The 22,935-nt window shown below is 44.3% G+C and overlaps 1 protein-coding gene across 9 annotated transcripts in view; it reads left to right on the top strand.

Moving 5' to 3' along the window:
• Window positions 1-22,935, top strand: part of AUTS2 (activator of transcription and developmental regulator AUTS2) — a 733,730-nt gene that overhangs the window by 691,640 nt on the left and 19,155 nt on the right. For 5 of the 9 annotated variants that reach the window (XM_062631889.1, XM_062631940.1, XM_062631936.1 and 2 more), the window contains 4 exons: window positions 15,716-16,181; window positions 17,524-17,777; window positions 18,651-18,892; window positions 19,301-19,345. In XM_062631889.1, coding sequence (XP_062487873.1) covers window positions 15,716-16,181; window positions 17,524-17,777; window positions 18,651-18,892; window positions 19,301-19,345 — 1,007 coding nt within the window. The remainder of the gene's footprint in view (window positions 1-15,715; window positions 16,182-17,523; window positions 17,778-18,650; window positions 18,893-19,300; window positions 19,346-22,935) is intronic. The other 4 variants (XM_062631898.1, XM_062631907.1, XM_062631917.1 and 1 more) reach the window with 4 other exon arrangements.

Here is a 22,935-nt window from a genome sequence, read left to right as displayed (position 1 = left end):
GTAACATAAAAACCCTCAGGGGGGTTTGTTCTCTTTGTAAATATTCTCTAGGATCTCTTCTGTCTTCTAAACTGTGTGTAGGGAGAGTATTTAACGGGACCTGGGGAGAAAAGAGCCATGTTTTAAACTTAATATAAGAATTTAATTTTTAATAGGTTTCATTTGGGGGTAGAGTATTCATATTGGAGTGGAAATTAAAGTGTCTAAATGCTTTGTGTGTAAGCTGGTGGAAAGTCTATAAAGCGATGTGCGGGTAAAAACCTACCTTTCCTTCTTTAGCTGATCTTAAACCCATGAAAGTACAGAAACTATTGATTGATGTAGTTCACTGATACATGACCTGGGTTTGCAACCTTGTTTTTTGATCTGCCTTCAGCTGATACAGAGAGGGTTTACTCTGCAGAGAGCCAAGTGACCTTCCCTCCTCCAGCAGATCTCATTTGTCCCCACATGGATCTCTGGAGGGCTGTGCAGAGGATGGAAAGTTATTACAGGAATTAAGTCACTTCTAGTGTGTTGCCAGCCATATGGACAAGTGAGGTGTGCCTAGCCAAGCTGCTTGTGCTGCACTGGGGTTTATTCATGTCAGAGTAAAATGGCCATTATCACTTGAACTTTTTGGATGAGAAGGGTGTAAAGAAGCATTAGTTGCTTCCTAAATATACTTATTTACTATGGGCTTTACCTGGGAGTAAAGCCTCTGCAGTTTTATTTCAAGGTTAGGGAAGATTTTACTTAGTGTTACTGTTGAATTACTGGCTTTAATCCAATCAGCCTGATGGGGAGGTGGGAAGCTCAGCTGCAGGCAGCTCTCCTTGAGTTTTGTGCACTGCTAATCCAGAGACTCTTCTGTATCACACCTTGCAAAGGAGACTTTAGCTCTCTTCAGCTCATCAAACTGGAGCTTGCTTGTGTATCTGATTGCCGTTCCCATCCGTGGAAGAGCATCATGGTTTGAACTGCTCCATCCCTCCTGGTGCAACATCCCCACTGCAGAACTGGCTCCCAATGGCCGTGAGCTATGCTGGGCCAGCCACGCCAGCAAAGGATGCTTGACACAGCAAGTGTAGACAAGCTGGCTGAATTAGTGGTTAGGCTTCTATGTCTAAATCACAAGTTTATTCCATTTCTTTGCAGCTGGTAACTTGCACAAGTTTATAACTAGTTGGTGCCTCAGTTTTATGTACGTAAAGCAGGGGATGCCGAGGTGCTTATGGCAAGAACCCCGACTGCAGCTAATGACCCCCTCTAGCAGCTGCAGCAAGACACAGCAGTAATCCCTGCTGCATATACATTTCCAGGTCTGTGAGATTAGTTTAATACCTCAGCTTTATCTTGGCATTATGGACTGCTTTCTGTCTTCGTGTGGAGGCATCAGAATGTCCTCCGGCTCTTTTGTAAGATTAAGCGCTTCCCTTGGCATCCTGACAAGGAGGAAATTTAAGGAACAAGAGTATTTAACTTAAAGCTAATCTGGTCTTTGTGAAAGCAGGAGGATTAGACCATTAAGTTTTACATGCTGGCAGGTTTATGCCACCGATGGCACTGATGAACGAAGCACTGTGGAGAGGCGAGGTGGAGGTTGATGATGTATTGGAGCTGGAAGGAGGAAGGAGAGCATTCGTAAAGTAGGGTTTGCAGGACTTTGCCAGGCAGCAAGGGATTTAGAGTCCACACAGGAGCTGCAATGTGGCTATAGGTCTGTTCCACAGGACTGTGTGCTTCATTAAGGAAAAACATAATGTGTGGAAAAGGAGTGGGCAAGTCTCTACCCCTGCCTCACACTGGGTTCATTGAATGGGCATGTGAGTCCTGAGCAATGCCACTGTATTTCTTCAGCATCACCTTCTGTACGTATTTCCTGGACCACAGAGTTTTGTGTCTCCTAAAACCTTATGTTTATCTGTAAACTTGTTCTGTATCTAGAATTCAGTTCTAAGCCTTACTGGAAGAAGGGTAGTTAAGAGAAAATGCTTCATGAATTCATTGTGGCACCACCTTGTTCCTCCTGAGGATGAGTTTTTAAACGTTTTCAACAGTTTCCAGTAAAACTGGTGGCTGTTGGTAAATGTTCAACTGTCTTCTTCCTCTTCTAGTCAGAAACAAACAGCAAGCTTGAAGTGAGTGCTGGAGAGCTTCCAGCACAAATGGCAGACTTCACACCTCTTGGGAGCAGGAGGGGTTTGGATTCCTTCTGAAGGGGAGTGTGAGAAGCAAGTGTGGGGCCCTACCTGCCTCCAGAATGATTTGCATGTGCTCTTCTCCCTCTTTCCCTCTGAATACATTTGTCAGCCCTGCTTTGATAATAATCAAAGGAAATCCTCCACACTTGCACCAGAACAGGGCAGATTACTACATTTGTGTATGTATGTTCCTATGCAAAGGTATGCGCATCCACGCACACATGTATACATGATGAATATCTATCTTACAGTGGGTTGATCTGTTCAGTGGAGCTCTTAATAGCTTATTTCTAAGTGTTAATGGGCCCACTTGATTCTCTGTGTGTTTTCTGTGTTGCTCTGCAGATTATTATAGTTTCAGCCTTCTGCATATTATACAAGGGTTATGTATGATTATAAATTAGTAGTCATCATCAAGGCCTAATGGCAAACTAAACAAATGAGCTCAGGATGCGATTATAAAATGCTCATGGCTGTCAGCCTCACTGAGAAGTGAACAAATCCAGGTAGGTGCTTTTCAAACGTCCCAGTGCAGAGCAAGGAGTAGTGCAAGCAAATAAATGGTTATAGCTTACATTTCCTTACTCATTTATTCAAATGCATCTGTTGAACCACAGTGAAGAGCACTGGCGTTCTGCCAGGCTTCAATTTGACCTTTTTTTTAATCCTTAGCATTATTCATAGAATCATAGAATGATTCCTTAGATGGAATGAATACAGAGAGGCCTTAAGCAAGAGCTCATTCTTGTTTTACAGCAGCCCCTGCCCTGAAAAGAGCGGGGACAAGCACTGACCTAACTGCAGCCTGCAGGAGCCAGAGCAGAACTTTAATCTTCTAGTCCAGTGCACTGTCCCTGAATAGTGGTGATTTTCCATAGTTCACATCATTTTCTCTATATATTTGGAGATGTTGCAAGATCAGTTTTGCCCAATACATCTTTAAGGGTTATTGCTAAAAGCTTCTCATAGCCTTGTAAGAAATATGTGCTTTGGCATATCTATTACCTATTAAACCTGGCGAAATAAGAGTTTACCTATGTCATAACAAATCAAGCCTGGGCCAAAACAGCTGCAAACATTCTGTAAGGCTTAATGAGCTCTTCTTGCTGGTTTGCCATGGTCCAAACAACTTGTTATTGTGACTGTTCCATACTGCAGAATTACATTATCGAAACTGCTGTTAAAAAGACAAGATGAGGTGTCAGGGAAACTGATCCCCCTCTGCAAGGGGCATGTGTGGCACAGAACTGTGCTTTATTTCCATGGTAATTCAGTTTATAGGTGTATAATCTTTTGTAATTCTGATATGATTAAACAGAGGTAATAGCAGAGGGTGGTTTTGTTTATTCCTGAAGTCCCTTTAAACAGAAGCACAGGGAGAGAGGACAGAACAGAGAGAAAGGAACATTCCATATTTCTCCTACCCTTTGCATAAAGCACCCCTGGATACCAAAGTGAAGCAAAACAAGGAATTTGGGGAGTTAAAGTCCTGCCTGTCAGAGCGCTTCTCTCAAACAGGCTTACACACACAATCATAAAAAATGTCAGTGTAAAATATCTGAACTAGAGCAAATTGAACCATTTGGCGATTCTGATGCTTTCATTTGAAGGCTCACACCTACAAGGATGTGAAAAAGTCAATAACATGAATTGGAAGCTATTGATTATTTCACTGGGCTGCTGTTGGAACATCATATGTGCTTGATTTGGTCTCCCAACACTCAGTAAACGTTTGGTTTTAGTTTCACCTCCCTTTGTGAGAAGAATTGGAAATACCATAAAACTGCAAGTGGGTTTGTGGGATTGGCTTTTTTCCCCCCTGACTTTAAAGTATTTTTCTTAAACTGAAATAAATGTTATTTGTAAAAGGCTCCCCTCACTCCAAGATGGATATTTCATGCCACAGATGGGCCTATTCTCAATTTCCTTTGTAAGGCACTGAACCTTCTGTTCGACACTGCCATCTGCAGCCCCATGGATTTTAAGACATTTGGATAAGGCCCATCCCCATCAGCCAGGTTGTGGGGCCGGGCCTCTGCTCCTTGGACACAAAACCAGTTATGGAAATGTCCTGTTTTGCTGCTGCTTCTCGGCCAGGACCTATCTTGCCACCTTGCTAAATTATAGCAAGAGATCTAAATGGAAGCCTCAACTGGGAGGCAGCTTGGGGTCAGAGTCTGTGATGTGGAAGTTTTAAAGGCTGTAGTGCTGCGTGAAGGTCAGTTGTGTTGATCCCTGAATCCAAAAGAGCACCGTGTTACCCACATCGCAAGTGTGGAGCTGCCTTTGCTTTGTACTGCTGAGCACTTCATAGAGTCCCAGACTGGTTTGGGTTGGAAAGGGGCCTTAAAGCTCATCCAGTTCCAACCCCTTGCCGCAGGCAGGGACACCTTCCACTAGACCAGGATGTTCTATCTGAGGCAGATAGCAAAAGAGAGGAAGAAAAAAGAATAGGGATTATTGTGGGTATTTGCAGAACTGATTTGACTGTAAGATTATTCCCAAGAATAAAAATATTTACATCCCAGTTGGTTAAAAATCTGTCCATGATGTCTATTTGTTTAGTGAGCAGTAATTACCCAACTCGGCTCCTTCTGGTAAAAGACTATTCAGTGTTTGGTTAATTTCCAAGATTCAAACATTTTGCTTTAAATTACTGGTATTGAGATGGAAGCATCCTCAGGCTGGTTTGCTAACGCAGTGTTATGAAAACACACACACTGCAGAAGCTAGGGTTGGTGTGGTCCTGCCAGGGCATGACCATGCAAAGTGATGGGACCCAAAACACCATAGCCCTGAGTGAGTCAAGCTGCCAGCAGGAACAGAGGGAGAACAGAAACCAAACCGCTTCATCCACAATTCTTCAAACCCCTGAGCTCATCTTTCCAGTTTGACCCTGACATGGTTAAGTGAGCTTAAGTGTGTACTGCAAGTTAAGCACATGCTGTAACACTGCCCTAAGAAGGATGTTTTCCCTCATCAAAGGTCTTTGAGAGGAGGAACAGAGTGGGGAAAACACAATAACATGTGAGCTGTTCAGCTGTTGAGGTCAGAATGAAAGTTGAGCAATAAAACCTTTCTCAATGTCTCACCTATGCTAGGTGGAAGATGTTCAGATGCTGCATTCCAGGCTGGCTGTGCAGACTGCCGAGGCAGTGCAGGCTCCATTGAAGGAGGCTTTTCTGCCTTGTTACCTCCAAGCCAGTTATTCCAATACCATGGTAATCCCTAGCTGCAGAGTTCAGGCTGTCTGAAGGCGAGTGGCTGGTTCTTGCTGGAAGGGTTTGGAGCACAGGCTGTTGCTGGAGTTTTGCAGAGCTGTTGAAATGACGGCATGCTCATAGAATCCCAGACTGGTACCTGTTGTAGACAACACTGCAAGTGTCATATCTGCCTCTTGATGTGCCAGGAGCTCTGGTGTGATGTTCTCTGTGCTTGTGTGATCTTGAGTTTGCTTTGTGGTGAGCAGCAGAGGTGGAAGGATGTTCATAGGAGCAAAGCAAAGTGTGGCCTCTGTTCCCTCAGGCGCCTCAAGCACTGTCCAGAGCTCCATCTGTTCAGTTTTGGTGTAAAAACAGTTAGGTGAAGTTAGTTTGCAATGTTCTGCAGAATTTGTAATGTTGGAATGGAAGATGTCTTCTCATTTCCCTACCTAACACATTTAAATGTAACAAGTGTGGGCTGATGCCAACCTCATGAAGTTTAACCATGCCAAGTGCAAGGTCCTACACCTGGGTCGGGGCAATCCCAGGCACAGCTACAGGTTGGGCAAAGAAGAGATTCACAGCAGCCCTGCAGAGAAGGACTTGAGGGTGTTGGTCGATGAGAAAATGAACATGAGCCGGCTTCAGTGTGCACTCCCAGCCCAGAAAGCCAAGCGCATCCTGGGCTGCATCAAAAGGAGCGTGACCAGCAGGTCGAAGGAGGTGATCTTGCCCCTCTACTCTGCTCTTGTGAGACCTCACCTGGAGCATTGTGTGCAGTTCTGGTGTCCTCAACATAAAAAGGACATGGAACTGTTGGAACAAGTCCAGAGAAGGGCCACGAGGATGATCAGGGGACTGGAGCACCTCCTGTATGAAGACAGGCTGAGAAAGTTGGGGCTGTTCAGCCTGGAGAAGAGAAGGCTGCGTGGAGACCTCATAGCAGCCTTCCAGTATCTGAAGGGGGCCTGTAGGGATGCTGGGGAGGGACTCTTCATTAGGGATTGTAGTGACAGGACAAGGGGTAACGGGTTAAAACTTAAACAGGGGAAGTTTAGATTGGATATAAGGAAGAAATTCTTTCCTGTTAGGGTGGTGAGGCACTGGAATGGGTTGCCCAGGGAGGTTGTGAATGCTCCATCCCTGGCAGTGTTCAAGACCAGGTTGGACGAAGCCTTGCGTGGCATGGTTTAGTGTGAGGTGTCCCTGCCCATGGCAGGGGGGTTGGAACTAGATGATCTAAAGGTCCTTTCCAACCCTAACTATTCTATGATTCTATGAAAAGGAAATGCTGAGTTGTAAAGTTCCCTGATGCAAGAGAATGTTAAGGTAAAGTGCTTTGGAGGGTTCAGGGGGTTACTGGATGTTTATAGATATAATAAAGATATTCTCACAGTTCCACCAGGTGGGATAACAGCTTGCTAGAGGGAACAAACCTCGAGGTTCACTGTGTTAACCAGCCTCTTGCTGAGGGGGCTTGGAAGAGCTTTCCTCGGGTTCAGGTCATGGGTAAGTGCTGCATTCACATCATCCCACTGCACCTGCAGTGAGATGAGTGAGAAAGCAAATGCCATCTGAAATGGACCATTGATGTTACACCTCTCATGTGAGCTCTGTGCCCATCTGGGATAGCTATTGTCTGCTTTCATCTCCTGTGGGGTGTGTTTTGCTGACCTGACATTCACGCAGATGCCTTCTGGAGACAGAAGTTAAATGTGGAACTGTGTTTATTTAGAGGAAACTCTCGTTGTTAATGGCACAGACTGTTTATACATAGAAAGAGTCTTTGCTTTTAGTACTGGGAAACCAGCTGCTGACACCGTGGGGCTGTCCTGGGTTAGCCCTGTGATTCCTTCCCTCCACTGATGGTGCCACAGGGGGCTGGACCCCACGTGGGATGAGCTTGCTGTGCTGGCAGCCCGGCTCTGTGCCACACATCCTGTATATCCCAAATGACAGCTGAGCAAACTTATGAAATCCCAATTGAGGATGATTATATTGGTTGTGAGGATTAGCACAGCAGGTAGCTGTTGGCACAGGGCAAGGTTTGGGCCGAAGGATAAGTACAAATTCCTTTTATTATTGCAGCTAATGGGAATCTGCCAGACTTTGAAGCACAGAAAAGCCTCACTGGCCACCTGTGAGCTAATCACATAGATTTGCCTCATTCTGTATTTCAGCTCACTTGGAGCCTGTAATCTAATTTCCAAACAGAGATGAGAAGAGTGAACAATTCATTTTCTACTTTACATGGCTGTGCTGGTAAACTTTTAATCCCTTTAGAATTACAGTTCCTTGCAACATGGAGGTAACACCACAAAGTCTGCGTGCAAGGCTTGAGCCTTTGAATGCGGCAGTTGCTGGATAATAATGGGCCTCAGTGAGGCACAACCTGCATCAAAATGAAAGGAGCATGGGACGTTTTTCAGATGGTATTTTGAAGCACAGATGGGCTAAAGATTTCAGGTTGTGTAGAAAATCCCCGAGTTTTGGACTGCACAAGTACCCTGCAGCAGTCAGGGTTGTCTTCAGCTTCAGACGTTGCACCCCAGTGTTGGGGTCTTTTCTGCATCTAGGACACTGTTGTGTCACTCTTGCATCCTACCAGCTAATCAGCCATTTCATAGTTACAGTGGAAGTGTATAAACCTGCAAGGCCAGGATGGATGTGGTTCTGAGCAACCTGGTGTAGTTGATGATATCCCTGCTCATTGCAGGGGGGTGGAGTAGATGAGCTTTGAAGGTCTGTTCCAACCCAAACTATTCTATGATTCTGTGTATGTGGCAGATTTGGCTTTAATCTGGTTTTCACTGCTCACCATTTATTTTGGGACCAAGGATATTTAGTTAGAATTTAATCCACATCTGAGCTAACATTGAGTTGGGGGTGCTCATGTCTGCTGAAAGCCCAATGCTTGTTCATGGTGGTGTGTTTTAGGATGTGTTCTTGTGGATGCTTCTCATCCAGTTGCTCTGTCATAAAGAACACAGCACCAGCATGCTGTTCCGCTGGTTTCATTAGGGACAGGTCAATCAGTGAGCATTTAGTGAAGGCGAGCACTGTATTTCTGACATGTGAAGGACTTTTCACACCAGTTGAGTGTCTTTTTAGTGATCTGCATGGACAGTGTAGAGATGATCCACATCTCTGGGAAGAAAAACTTCAGTCAGAGCTTTCTCGAAGACACAGTGTGCTTCAGTAGTGAACAGGTAGTTCACAAGTTGGCTTCATGCTGCAGTCAAACTGGGGCCCACTTAGTTCAGGTAACTGGGACAAAGTAGTCAATGTTCAGTGGATGTGAAGAGCAGGCTGGGAGAGCCATGGTCAAGAAAAGGAGATGTCAGGGCAAAGCAAACCTTTGAGATTAATTCCATAGGGTCTCTAACTGAGGTAGAGAAGACATCAGCAGGTCTTTGGACAAGAAAAGGCCTACAGTGCATTATTCAGGATACTCCTGGTGATACTCCTTTTTGAGTGGCTATAAGAAAAAGCAAGAGGCTTTTCAATTTCTGAATTATCATACGGGCTCTAGTGGAATATCACATTCCTGTTTATAAAATGCTATAGAATGATGTAAGAACAAAACTGACACATGCTAAAGAGGCGTTGTCATGCCTTTTTCTCAAGTTCATGCTCTTTTCTATTTTTAATTTCTATAAAGTCTTTTAAGTCCTCTACCTCTGTCTCGCACAGGAGGATTTGGTATGCAGAATCATGCTTTGCGTGCAGAGAAAAGCTTCTAGTAACTGTGGTGTTGTCAAAGCAATCAAACACAAAACAGAGTGGTAGATCTTCAGTTCTGGTACAGCTCTGTATTTAAAACTAGTCAGTAATTCAGCCATTCCCCCCCTCCTTTAAAAATAAATTCATGGAATATGTGAGACCCATACAAGGAATTCAGACAATTTAAAAAGAGATGGGCATTACTGGACGTGTATAATTTAATAGATTAAATAGAACAGACAGATTCAGTAAGACCCTTTGTTGACCAGGAACTTTGAAATTTCATTTTTGCGTTTACTGATATGACCCAGACCAAAAGAATTCTTTTTAAGTGATGCTATGTTAGAGCAGACAGTTGGATAATATCCGTCTTTTACTCTGGAGCATTGGAAACACGAGCAAATAGTGCCAAGCATAAGAATACTGTGAAGCAACACTGGTTGGTGGAGTTGTGATTTGTTTGCTCACAAAGTTTTCCTAGGGACACTAATGGCTTAAAATAGTTGTAATTTAAAGTGGGTATTGTCATGGTCGTGCTGCGCTTCATCTCAGTGTTAGCACAGAGGCAGTGGAGGTTTAAGCTCTCTGCTTATATTGACATCATGCCTTTAAAAACAGAAGAGGAAATTCTTGGCTCTAAAGAGCAAACTCACAATGGAAGCAGTGGTATGTGTCTGGTGAGTTACGGGTATGACACTTCTCGAGGGGAATAAATGTGTTACTTTGCTGTATAAACATATCACACAGATCTTTTTTGTCCTTCATGTATTAAGCTGAGCTGTCAGGCTAAATTCGATTAGTGTTCATAGGGTGATACTTTTCAAGCTGCTTTTGAAAGCTGGTTTTGTTCAAGCTCATTCAGGTAATGCTGTCACATAGAGCAGAATGAGCAGATGTCATGAGCATTGGAGGGAATATTGCAGCTCTGTGGCCAAGGCAAATGGAGAGCAGGGAGGGGGGACAATGGATGGATAAACTCGGTATATTTTCCTTCCCTCACCGTGCAATGGAGTTAACCTTGTGCTAAGGTTATCCAGCTCCCACCACACTTCTGCTCTGCCCACTGGGTGGGTAACAGGGTGTTCAGGTCACAGCCAGAAGAGGAGAGGGGAAGATGCTTTTCTGAAGCCAAACCGAAGTGGTCTAATGGATGGTGTCCCTGCCCACAGCAGGCGATTGGAACTGGATGAGCTTTAAGGTCCCTTTCAACCCAACTCAGGCTGGGATTCTATGATTCTGTAACTGCTACCAGCAAAATGCAGCTGAAGAAAGGAGATTAAAGAGTTGTGTTACTTTTGTCATGATCTGTTTGCTATGTGGTGTTGGATTAAGAGCCCCTGAAGTCTTGAGTCCTCTGTCCAGAGTTGGGAGGGCCAAACGCAGCAGTCATACATGATCTAAGGGTGCCTGTGGTAGCTGGAGCTGGCGAGAACTGTTAGAAACCACAGAGAAATCTCACCAGGCTGAGAGAATAGGGATGGAGAGTCAGGCAAACTCAGAGCAATTCACATTATACCAAACCATGCAGGTGCCTAGAGACCTTGTGGGGCTCTGAATTAGCTGGGACAAGTCAAGGCAAGAAGCTGAGTGTTACTAGGTGGTTTAACACAGAGCTTCACTCACAGCTGCAGCTGCAGGCTGGGGACAACTGCCTGTCTTGTGGGTGAAGAATACTGTGGTGAGGATGAAATGCTTTGATATTAATGGGGGTTCAGCTTCTGAGGACTGGGCAGTATTGTCAGGGCTTCTGAAAGTATTGCAGAAGCCCAAGAGGTGTGACAGGATAGCAGGAAAAATAAAAAGTGAGCAGGCGTGTCGGAAAATTCTCATAGGAAGAAAGAGTGGGAAGTCAGGAGTTGAAAACATTATAAAGGACATAGAAGGGGAAGCAGTTTAATTTTCTAAAGGACTAGGTGATCCTGACGGTTTGTAGAGAAGTCATCTTCTCACAGACTTGCAAGAACCAAGTGCAGTTAAAAGATGAGAAATGAAAACCTTGTGGGAGGAATATTTTCCTATGACATGCTAAGAAATTTACTGCTATGGGCAAGAACTTGCGAGTACTCAGAAAGGACCTGAGATTTATGTGCAGAACAAGCCCATGGTTGTTATCACAGTTCTAGAAAACCTTGGAAGAAAACCTCGGGCTTTTGGTGTAAGCCAGCCTTTGAGATTGCCATCAGATCCCGTGGGTTGGACAGGCTGCTTTACATTTGCTGGCAAGGATTCTACACCTGGTTTGGAAAACCTTTGTGCTTGCTGCAGTCGGTGGTGGGAAGCAGGGACCTCCAGCCTGGTTTAATAAGGCCTTCTCTATGTTTCTTTGACACTAGGTGTGCTTTACAGATACTGTGATTACAAGACCTGTATTTCTTGAATTAGAACATGAAATTGAAGCAGGAGGCTAAAACTCCTTGTGCTCAAACCCTTTCTTATTAGAGAATATTCCCCAATGACTTTGTCTCATAACGTGGGAAGTTTGCCAGCCCATTTGAGAAAAGTCCATTTTTTATAAGCACTCCAATGCTGGTAGCTGGCTATTGAATAGTTAATGGTATGGTTAAGGATGTAATGTATTGCATCCAAACTGGAAAGGTTAGGAAGCCAAGAGATCTTCCCTACTGGAAATAAACCTTTGGCTGTGTAAGTGTGTGCATTGAAACAGGATGGAGGTATCATGGTGTTGCTTTCTCCTAGGATCTGTAAGAATGTTACAGTTGCATGCATCTCTATTAAGTAAAATGCAGTCATTTATGAAAGGCGATCTTGGATGTTCTGTGCTCACTTTCCTCTAGGAAGGTATATCCGATTCCTTTTTACTAACTAAAGAGGTGCTTTATTACAAAGCTCAAACATAAAGTGCTTTCAGTGTTAGACTCACAGTGTACAGGATGCAGGAGTCACATTTGTGGCGTGTTCTGTTTAACAGCTGGATGAAATTAATTGTTTCATGTGAAATACTGGAGGACTCTGCATCCTCAAATCAAGGCCAGAAGCAGCTCAGTGCCTGAAGACTTTTCAGCATCTTATGCAATGCCACTAAGTGCTTCTTCTCATTGATCTGCAACTTTCTTGTTGCCAATTAAATCCATTTGAAGGCAGAAGATAAACATTATTAACAGGAGGGAGCAAAATCTTTTGCCCTGACTTTCTTCTCTGTTTTATGAGGAAGTACAAAGTGTGTCACAAGTCTTGCAAGTCAGTTGTACTAATACCTGCTTACTGTGGAATAATTGGTCTCAGCAGATGACAGTGGCCATGCTTGGGAATGCGTGGTTTTGATTTGCATAATCAGATACTTTGGTGATGTCCTTGAAAATTGGGATGAAAGCTGGCTGGAAAATTGTTTCAGCAAATTACGTATATCCAGCAGATGAATTGCTCTGGGGGCCTTTATGGTACGTGTTGGCTGGTGAACCCAACAACCTCCTCCATCCCCTGCAGTAATGGTTTCTGTCATCTGCCTTTATTTATCCCAAAGTTCCATTGACCAATGTCTAATCAATATGAAATGTACAATCGGGTCTTAAATCTGATTAATTATTTCAAGCCTTGTAAAATGCTGGTTGAAGTGTATCTCCCAGGGCTGGTGCTCAGCGGGGGCTTTCTGCATTCCATTGACTTCAGAGAAGTAAGGGCAGGTTGTATTGGTTGTGACAGTTGGCACCAACTGCCCACTAACCATGTTAAAAATGGGGAAAACAGGGGTTATATTTTTTTGAAAGCTCTAATTTTTTATCTTGCATTAAGAAGTTTGCAGAAAATTTTAGTTGGGCAGAGATAATATTGTTAAGAGAAGAGTTAAACTGGCTACAGTATTAAAATCAATGCTGTTTTTAAATTACATAGCATTATCCCAAAGATAATGCTGCAAAATATTGAAGACTCCTGTAATGAGTCTGCACTTGGGTTACATGGAGGTGTCTGGGAGTCCTGCATCTTGAGAGATCCCCAGGCAGTGTTTGTTCAGTGAAAAATAGAGAAATTTGGGGGTTAAGACAGATCAAGGGGCAAAGACAGGAAAGGAGGATAATGGAAGTTGCAAGTCCTGTCGGTATGAGACAAGCTTCCATGGAATCCCAGACTGGTTTGGGTTGGAAGGGACCTTAAAGCTCATCCACTTCCAACCGTTGCCACAGGCCCAGACACCTTCCACTAGAGCAGGTTGCTCCAAGCCCCTGTGTCCAACCTGGCCTTGAACACTGCCAGGGATGGGGCAGCCACAGCTTCTCTGGGCACCCTGTGCCAGAGCCTCAGCACCCTCACAGGGAAGAACTTCTGCCTGAGAGCTCATCTCAGTCTCCCCTCTGGCAGGTTAAAGCCGTTCCCCTTGTCCTGTCCCTACAGGCCCTTGCCCAAAGCCACTCCCCAAGTTTCTCCTCAGTCCTTGGCATCAGATTATGGCTTTATTCCTTTTTCAGTAAAAAGACTGATGGCTGCTGAGTGCAGTATCAACCCAGTGGATAAAGGGAAGCCTCTGTCAGCACAAAGTTACATCACAGTTACTGGTCTTTGGAGTTCTGATGCAGTCATTGCACTTGATCCAAAATAGAGTATGGAGACTGCCATCAAATAAAGTTGCTTGCTTGCTTCTTCAGCTGGAGGCTGGAGGTGAATTCCCATGATGGATCGCCAAGCTTGAAAAGCTGTGTAACTGGGTTCTCTGTGTCATAGTGACGTGAAAGGTTTTTTTGTCCCTTAGTTTTAACACTGAGCTTGTCAGTCAACATTCAGAGATGCAATGTGCGAAGACATACTGGTAGGAGAGGAGTAATCTTGTATGTATGACCTTGAAGTAGCGTTGATGAAGTTGTTGAGCCCTCCTTATGAAACATGTAATTGGTACTGTTCATCACTGATGTGGGATTTCGCCTCCCTAAATAGATACTGTGGGATGAAGGACTCTTTCTGATTCATGTATCATAATTATCAGCCATGTGGGGATGCATGTACCAGGCTTTCTGGGGTTAGAGACTTCTGGACATCTGGCACTGTTTGGGGTATAGCATAGGTGCAGATAGAGAGAGGGAGAGGCTGCACACGTTCCATTTTTGACATTTGGAATAACATTATCTACTAAACACAGCATTTTCTAAGCTGTGGACTAACAGGGACAGTACTTAAGGGGAGATGCAATGAAGATGTATGCAGCAGCAGCAAAGAACACCCAGGAGACACTGGGATTCATAGCCCTTTCCTCCAGGGGAGGAGGAGCAATGGTGTGAGGAGCAAACTCCCCACAGAGACATATGCAGAATAAATGTTACACACATGAGAGACATGAAAAACATCAAATGAAAAGCTGTAATGAATGCACAGAGTGCAGGGTGGTCCCCGTAGTATCACCTCTGTGGGCTGTTCAGCCCATCTACTGTGTTCATCTTGTGGGGATTTCTGATGACAAGGCTGAGCCCTCAAAGCCTCATTACGATGCCTGACAGACAAGAAATAGGAATATCATAACTTTTATATCTTTAAGGTGTAGGGACACAGATCCACCTATTCCTGAACAAACTGCTGCTCATTGCCTTCCTCCTTGGGGACCTGCCTTAACACATGTGGTGATCACACTGGTGAACTTTCAGTAATGCTTGCTCAGATGGGATTGATCCAAAGAATTAATGCAAATGGAGTTTCCTTTATTTAGAACCTGCAATTTAATTGCAATGAGATAGACCTTGGGTGTACAGCAGAGTAATTCTTTTTATTCCTCTGGTGTCCCACTTTGCCCCCATAGTCTTCTGATCCAAATTCATGGAGAAGCCTCTGTGCCTGGTACAGACTGTGCACTCTAGAAGTGACTTTTTTCTTCTGTTCATTTGGCAGCCCAGGCAATGGAGTGAATGTATCATAGTAGATAGGGATAAAGGGATGCTCCTAGAAGATGAGCAGCTCTCCAAGTGGAAAACGCGTGAATCCTGGCTTCATGTGGAGCTCTGCCCCTTGCCTTGCAGTGCTTTGTGCTTCCATGGTTCAAGAGATCATTTCAGTGGTGGTTATGTGATCATTTAGGGACTGATTTTGCCAAATACACATACAGATGATATTACCTATGCTATGATATTACCTATGGGAATTCATCATCATTGTTCATGGCCTTGGAACATGGAATCATGCAATTATTGTGCAAATATAATTTTTCTTTAAAATCTATGAAGCTCTTGCATGGTTGTAGAGGAAAGTTGGGAAATGGATCCATAGGAGAGCAGACCCAGGAGGCAAGTGGGGAGGACCTGGTGTGTATTGTGCCACGGAGACAGACCAAAGCAAAGCACAACCTTTCTGGTATTTTCCTGCAGGCAGAGGTGGGGATTTGGGGGAGGTTCTGCCTCAAGAGTTTGAACCACTGCACTGTGCTTGCTTCTTAATACGTTAATGAAGACAGCCAGAAACTTCCTCATGTTAAAATAGAAGTATTAGGAGAAGGACTTGAGGGTTAGGGATGCTGCTGGAAGTGTGTTTGGATTTGATTTGTTTTCACGTTGGTACAGTCCTTGATGAAAACAACATGGAGCTGCCCAGAGTGCACCTCTGGCACACCACTTAATTCGGTTTTGCCCATTTTGTTGCTCATGTGACTGTTTTCTCTCTCTTCTGTTGTTGCAGATAAAGAGTTAGGAGTCAGTGCACTAGCTGAAAATGACGACCCTGGTGCTAGGGCCCCAGCTGTCCCGAAAATATCAGGATTAGAAAGGAGCCAAGAGAAGAGCCAGGACAGCAGCAAAGACCCAATACTTGAGCCTGTGGTGCCTAAAGACCCTTGTCCTCAGGTGAGCCAGCCTCTGGCCCAGCCACAGTTGGAGCCGCAGCCCGAGGCACCGTGCCCCAGCCCCGCGCTGGCCCCACGGCCAGAGGCTCCTGCCCCGCCAGTGCCGGTGCCGCAGCCAGTGCCGGAGGAAGCCACACGCCCACCAGTGCCGCAGCCGCCAGCACAGCACCCGCCGCGGCCGCAGTCACCGGTGCAGCCAGCGCACCCCAACCTGCCCCCGGTGCAGCCACATCCGGCCTCACAGAGCCTCTCACAGCCACTCTCTGCCTATAACAGCAGCAGTTTAAGCCTCAACAGCTTAAGGTAGGTGAACAGAACTGCGAGCACACTGATGCCCATGCTGGTTTGCTGCTTGGTGGTGATCACAGAATCATACAATGGCTTGGGTTGGAAAGGACCTCAAGATCATTCAGTTCCAACACCCTGCCATGGGCAGGGACACCTTCCACTAGGCCAGGTTGCTCAAAGACCCCTCCAGATTGGCCTTGAAGACTTCCATTTCTCCAACTACAGACATACCCTGGAGTGAGAAGTATGGCACAGCTGCTGTTTGCCTGGTGACAGCCTGCCACAGACCATCTCACCCCAGTGGCTTTAAAGCTGAATTTTTTCCTCACTGCTGACACTTTGCAGTCTCCAGTATTTTTCTCTTCACATGGCCACAGTGAGATAAACCTCAGCTTTTATTGGGGAGGTGACAGAGTTGACCAGAGAGACTAAGCCACATGTTCATAGGAGCCCGTGAGGTGTGTGAGAAGGGACCTGAACTCTCCCTTACTCTAAGTTAATGCTGCCAGCACAAGGTTGTCTTTCCCCAGATCCAACAGGCAGCTGGTGCATTTCCAAGACCTGGTGAACCAGCATTATGGTTGTTTCATGGTTTCACTGAAGACTGGGAGGTGTTTAAGACTTTGATTTATTTTTAACCAAGTTGGTATTGCTTGTCTTTCAAAATCACTGCAATAGCAGCATGTTGTTACTTGAAATAATCACAAGTAGAATTAGGCACTAGGTGAATATATTTTAAATACTCATTAGTAGGATGTGAAACCTGAAGAATTGCAACCAGTGTAATCACAAATACTTTGCTGACTCGTCTTATCTCTGTCTATTGTGGAGGTAGAGAGGCATAACTGCACAAGAAGCTTGTATCCGTTTGCCTTCTCAGCTTTGTTTCACATTTTCTGCAGCCTTTCATCTTACTAAGTCATAGGGAAAAAAAAATTAAACCTTTATTAATGCAGTGATCACTGATTTTGAGCTTCATTTGCCTGAAAACATGAATCAGAAGCAGTCATGTAGAAAGGACCTGATAATTAAGTAATGAATGCAGAGGGATGATTACTCCTTTGTGTGTCATTCCTGTGTTGGTGGAGGACAGAATATCAACCTCTTACAGTGGGGGAGAGTGTGTCTCAGGTTTCGGTGTGGAGAGACCATAGGAAGTAAAAGCAGATGGTTAGAGAAAGGAGTATCTCAGTGGTATTGCTAGAAAAGTAGAAAAGCAACTTGAATTTGTAATATGTAACTGACACTAGTAATGTGTTAACATGAGCTGGGCATAGCCTGGCGGGGTTGTAATGTGTATGTTTGGAGCTTTTCTCTCTTCCATGCAATGCTTAATTGCTTTTCCTCTCATTAACAGCAGCAGCAGAAGCAGCACTCCTGCCAAGACTCAGGCCCCTCCTCCTCACATCTCCCACCACCCCTCAGCATCACCATTCCCCCTGTCTCTGCCCAGCCACAGCCCCCTGCACACCTTCACACCCGCCCTGCAGCCCCCCGCGCACCCACATCACCCCAATATGTTTGCCCCTCCTACGGCCCTGCCTCCTCCACCACCACTGACATCGGGGACGCTGCAGGTTCCAGGACACCCTGCTGGGAGCACTTACTCAGGTGAGAGACGGGCAGATCATGATGTGAGTGGGAAACCAGTTCTCTGGGTTTAGTCAGAATAAGTCAGTTCGGGCCATTTGATGAGGGCAGTTGATTGGGTGGAGGCTGTACCCATTGCTGAATGATTTGGAGAGATATCAAAGCTAAAGAACACCTACACATACCCCAAGACATTTCTTCTACCCTGGGAATTAATATTTTTGGAGGGCTGTGGTTTTTCCATGTGTGTTTTCTTTCTTCCCATGGTAAGAACACACTAGAGTTCATAATGTGCCCACAGAGGATCTGTGACTCCCTTAGCGAACTTCTTCACTGCGGTTGTGGTCTGTAGTTAGCATTCCTTCCCTGCCTAGAGGGAAGGTCTCCTGTGGCTGTGCACACAGTGATCCTAAGCTCATGTATGTGCAGAATTTGGGGGTGAGATGTAGAGATTTTTATCAGTGGAGAAAATTGTGCTCTTCTGTATTTGATTGTGGGAGATGTAACATGTCTGCTCCTCCCAGGTCACTGAAAGGGAGCTAAGGGAAGAAGATGGAGCATTACTCACATTAGCAGTAATCACTTGATGTTTACTCACTCAAGCTCCTCACCTATTTTAGGACTATGCCCGTATTTAGGGAGAACCCTTAGGTTAATGCTTAGAGGAATGCTGTAGTGAAGACAGACTTGGTGAGAGAAGGGAGATGGAGGCATTCTTTTGCCTCTCAGGCCTTTGGGGAGGATCCGAAGGAGCTTTTTTCCCCCTGTGCAGTGACATAGTTTACCACCAGGAAGCTTTACACACAGCATTGCTAGTGCAGCCAGCAAACAGTAAGTGGTACAAGGTCTGTGAGAGTCCCTGAGTAAAACTGAGTTTTACTGTTTGTATTCCAGAACAAGATCTCCTCCGTCAGGAACTAAACACGCGCTTTCTGGCCTCGCAGAGCGCAGACCGTGGGGCCTCGCTGGGCCCACCACCCTACCTGAGGACCGAGTTCCACCAACACCAGCACCAGCACCAGCACACACACCAACACACACACCAGCACACCTTCACGCCTTTCCCGCACGCCATCCCACCCACTGCCATCATGCCGACGCCAGCACCGCCCATGGTGCGTACCCCAGGCAGAAATGTGAGGATAAGTAGAGCACAACTCTATTCTTTATTACAAACGTTTCAGATTTGCCAGGTTGTTGGGGCAGGAGGACGCTGCTGCCCAGGTGTGCTTGGGCAGGAGAAGGGCTGGCTGTCCCTTCCTTACGGTAGGTTCAGGGGGCAGCACAGGGGCTGAAGCAGTGCTCATGCTTGGGGCTTGCCAGTGGTTAGAGTGGTGCACTCTGGTGCCTCCTTCTCCCTGTCTCATAAAGACCTTGGTTTACTTTGAAGAAAGAAAAATCCCCAACAGTTTCATTGGAAACTTAATTTTCTGCATATTTTTACCTCTGTTGGTTGCCAAATAGAGAAGTAGTCTTTTATCTTACCAACAGAGCTAAAGCAAGAAAATATAAAGTAACTAGTTTGTGCTTTGATCCCTTTGCAGTTTGACAAATACCCTACAAAAGTTGACCCCTTCTACCGTCACAGTGTGAGTTTTATTACTCTGTTAAAACTGACTTAACTGCTTTTCTGTGGTGGGTTGGGATCACCACTCAGTCAGCAGCACAGTGTCGAATCTCTCCCTAATCATCACTCCAGGATTTGCCATTACTGTTCTTGGTCGCTTTGGCTTTTGAAGGCTTGCATTCATGGTGCTTGTTTCTGATAAAGATGCAGTATCAGCTTTTCCAATCAAAAGATCTCTTGCTCATATACCATTTGAAGATAGGTTTGATGTGAAAAAGATGAGGCAGAAGGGCTGACTGTTACATGAAGCAGGAGAGAGCAGTAATTTCATCATGGTGTTTCAGTTGTGCCACAAACCCTTGGACTGATCTTCTTCCTAAGAAGCTTGAAATGAAATGACAATCTATCATACAAATCCCTCAGGGATAGGTAATCTAATCGTTTTCCTAGTATATCATATTTTGTTTTATAAAATCTGAAAACTTGTCTCATTCTTCAGATTTCAAAGGCACATCTGATCCACTGGCTTATGTTCTGAAAGCTCTGTTTGATGAAAGCAACATGAATCCAGCTAAGCACTAGACAAGTTTACCTAAGAGCTACCAAAAATGCTATGTTTAAGATTAACTGATCTTTAATATTCCAGTTAATTGCCAAGCTTCTGCTCTTGAGAGTTTGAATCTACTGATTCATTTGCTGCTGAAATATGGGTTGCATTTCCTTCATATGATTGGCAGAGCCAGAGATCTAGTTGCATATGACAAGATTTTCTACATCCAATAGTGATATTTTGATGAGAGAAGGCGTACTGCATCAGCACTCAGAAATCTGCAAAGCACTTGGCTTTATGTGTTGGTTTTGCTTAGAAGTGGAACTGGGCAAACAAAACTGGTTAAAATGATAGTGTGATGCTTTCTGCTGTCCTCATTAAACACAGTTCCTGCTAAAAACACATCCCTGTAGTACATGTGAGTAGTCCTTTTAACTCCTGATACTTCATTTGAGTAACTTTAACTGTGTTGAGTGTTTGCAGGATCAGAGCTCTAGGAGTATTAGGCAAACATTTCAGTCTGTGCTAATCACTTTTGCTCAGAAGGGTAATGCTGATCATTTGCATCGTTGTTTGCAAAACTACACGCTTGCTGAGCTTTACATGGATTCAAAAGATACGTTATCATCCATGTGGCGTGTTGATTCAAGCAAGAACACGGTCGTGGGAAATAGGTAAATGGATTTTAGACAAATGAAGCACAGACGTTGACATGAAATATAGGAAACATTGCTAAAGTCTCCGACTATGTATGCTTTTCACATTCAGTGACAGAATCTCTTACAAATCTGGCAGCTACCTGAATTGTAAAGGTCATGGTATTACCCCTTTAAAGCTAGAAAAGGCTTCATGTTGTTCTCTGTTAGCCAGTGAGCTATGCTCTTGAACTTGGCAGAGATCCCTTCCATTGTGTCTCCCCTGCCTTTCCTTCAGGAAAGATTTGTCCTTGCAAAGTGCTTGCAAAATAATCACTGTTGCATTTGATGGATATGTAGCAAGCTAATACCAGAAGATCAACATGATGGCTACAGGCTACCCTGGATTAAGTCTGTCTTAAACTACAGCAGAGCCATACTAGCGAGGGTATGTCAGTAACCTCCTCTGGTCTGACCACAGATTCGATAAGTAACAGAGGAACTGCTTGCAGCAGTGTCCTGAGCAGCTGCAGTACCAAAAATCACACTTTCAGTGGCATCCACACCACGAATTCAGACACTTCAGAAAATCTGGCAATGTTTTTAAAGTAAACTTTATAGAACAAGGTCTGTTTGAGAGTTAAAATCAATTTACTTCGGAACAGGGAATGCAGCTCACAGGGAACCAGCTGTAGAGTTATAAAACAGTTTTCTTTCTTGGTGTCTTTGATTTTCAGTTGTTTCTCTTGGAGGGGGCTTACTGTAGCACAGTGAGGCATTACTTTTAACCTGCAGTTGATGCTAGTTGTAGTTTGACACTAAAATGCACTGGGTCACGTGAAAGCTGTGGTTACTGCATTGTGCCCTGAAGAAAGCTAGAAGGGAAAAATGCTGCTCGAAGTAGAAGGGATGCTGGGGAGAAAGGGAACACTGACTGTGAAAGATGTCTTTGGAAAGCTGGAGGAATTGAACTGATACAGAGAGATCCTGGAGATCCCGTATTTATATTTTATTAATAATCCTGACCTTGAGGAAAGGTCATGTTTGATTAACTCACCAGTTGTTACAAAACTCCAAGGAAAGCATTCCTTATTATTTGTCATAGCCAATAGAACAGTCAGTATTATATCTCTTCCCATCATTTGGAATTAGTCCATTACACACAGAATTAAGTGTAGATCTGGAGGATTTAAAGCACATTTTACTCACTGAAGTTATTGTAAATGAGGACATGTGTCTCTTAATGATTTCTCAAATGCCTACAGTTCAGTATCAACTAATCTCAAAATGTTTTCTGCATCATTGAATGGAGCAGGTCCAAATTAAATAGAATTAAGAACAACAATAGAAACGTGAATGGAAGGAGACTCGATACCATGCTTTTAAACAGTGAAAAGCTTTAGGTATCTCTAAAATACTGAAATAGTTTTTCAGCTTTCAGTAAACATAATATAAATCTGAGCTTGCAAGATAAGCAAGTGGAAAGAAAAATGTATAGGAAAAGCCTGGCATAAACAAATTCATCAAAACTTTATGGTACAGATTTACCCTGGAATGTGATTTTTTCAGTGTTTGCCCACACCACATGGCCAGTCTTTGCCCAGTCCTGCTTCTGTTCAGTTGGCCATTAACTCATTTATTTTGATCTTAAAAGTAGCCTATGGTAGATTGCTCTTTGGTTGGCTGTGTTGAGAGGTAACTTTTGATTGGCCAGAGAACCCCATTAGGTGTTTGGGTGGCAATACCACTGAAGTTAGTAGCCATTCCCTCTTAGATGCTGAGTCTTCACAGTGAGAACATCTCTGGAGTGTGATGCTCTGAGCCCCCAAGACAGCAATTTTGTGTGTAACCTCAGCATTTTCCATGGAATTGGGCAAGGTAACTGTGTTACACCATGAGTATGATTTGCAGCTGGACCATGGGGACAAGATATGATTTGATGTTCAGGTTTACTTGCTTGTTTCCCTTGTGTTTCTCTGCATTAGTACTGAACAGCTGGTCGGGTTTTTGTCTAAATTCTCTTAGATACACTGGGATCAGGGAGGTCAGTGGAGATGTGCACTGCTTTATGCTTAGTAGTCTGTCTTGATAAAAAACGATCCTAAATTTGGAAGATGGGGGGAATATCTGCCTTAATATTTTGTTTAAATAATTAGAACAAATCAGATTGTCTCTGTTAATCTTAGCTGTGGCAGGATATCCTCTCAGACAGGCTAATGAAGTATGAATTGTGCGTGTTTTCCTCATTTCCTACATATACTATTAAATTCCTAATGTACTAATGGAGTTTTAATGATACAATATCCTAGAACTCGTCAGGGGTTTCTTCCACCAAACACTAGATTTTTGTGTCTTCCTTGGCTCAGTGTTCTGCCTTTTCTCTTGAACTGGCATGCAAACTGAAGCCGTTTAAAACATCTATCCAAT

Source organism: Pezoporus occidentalis, unplaced genomic scaffold (genome assembly GCF_034315485.1).
Source record: "Pezoporus occidentalis ecotype Australia unplaced genomic scaffold, CSIRO_AGI_Poc_V1 ctg110, whole genome shotgun sequence".
Lineage (NCBI taxonomy): Eukaryota > Metazoa > Chordata > Aves > Psittaciformes > Psittacidae > Pezoporus > Pezoporus occidentalis.
Note: the sequence above shows the minus strand (reverse complement) of the source record. Positions and strands in the feature narration are given on the sequence as shown.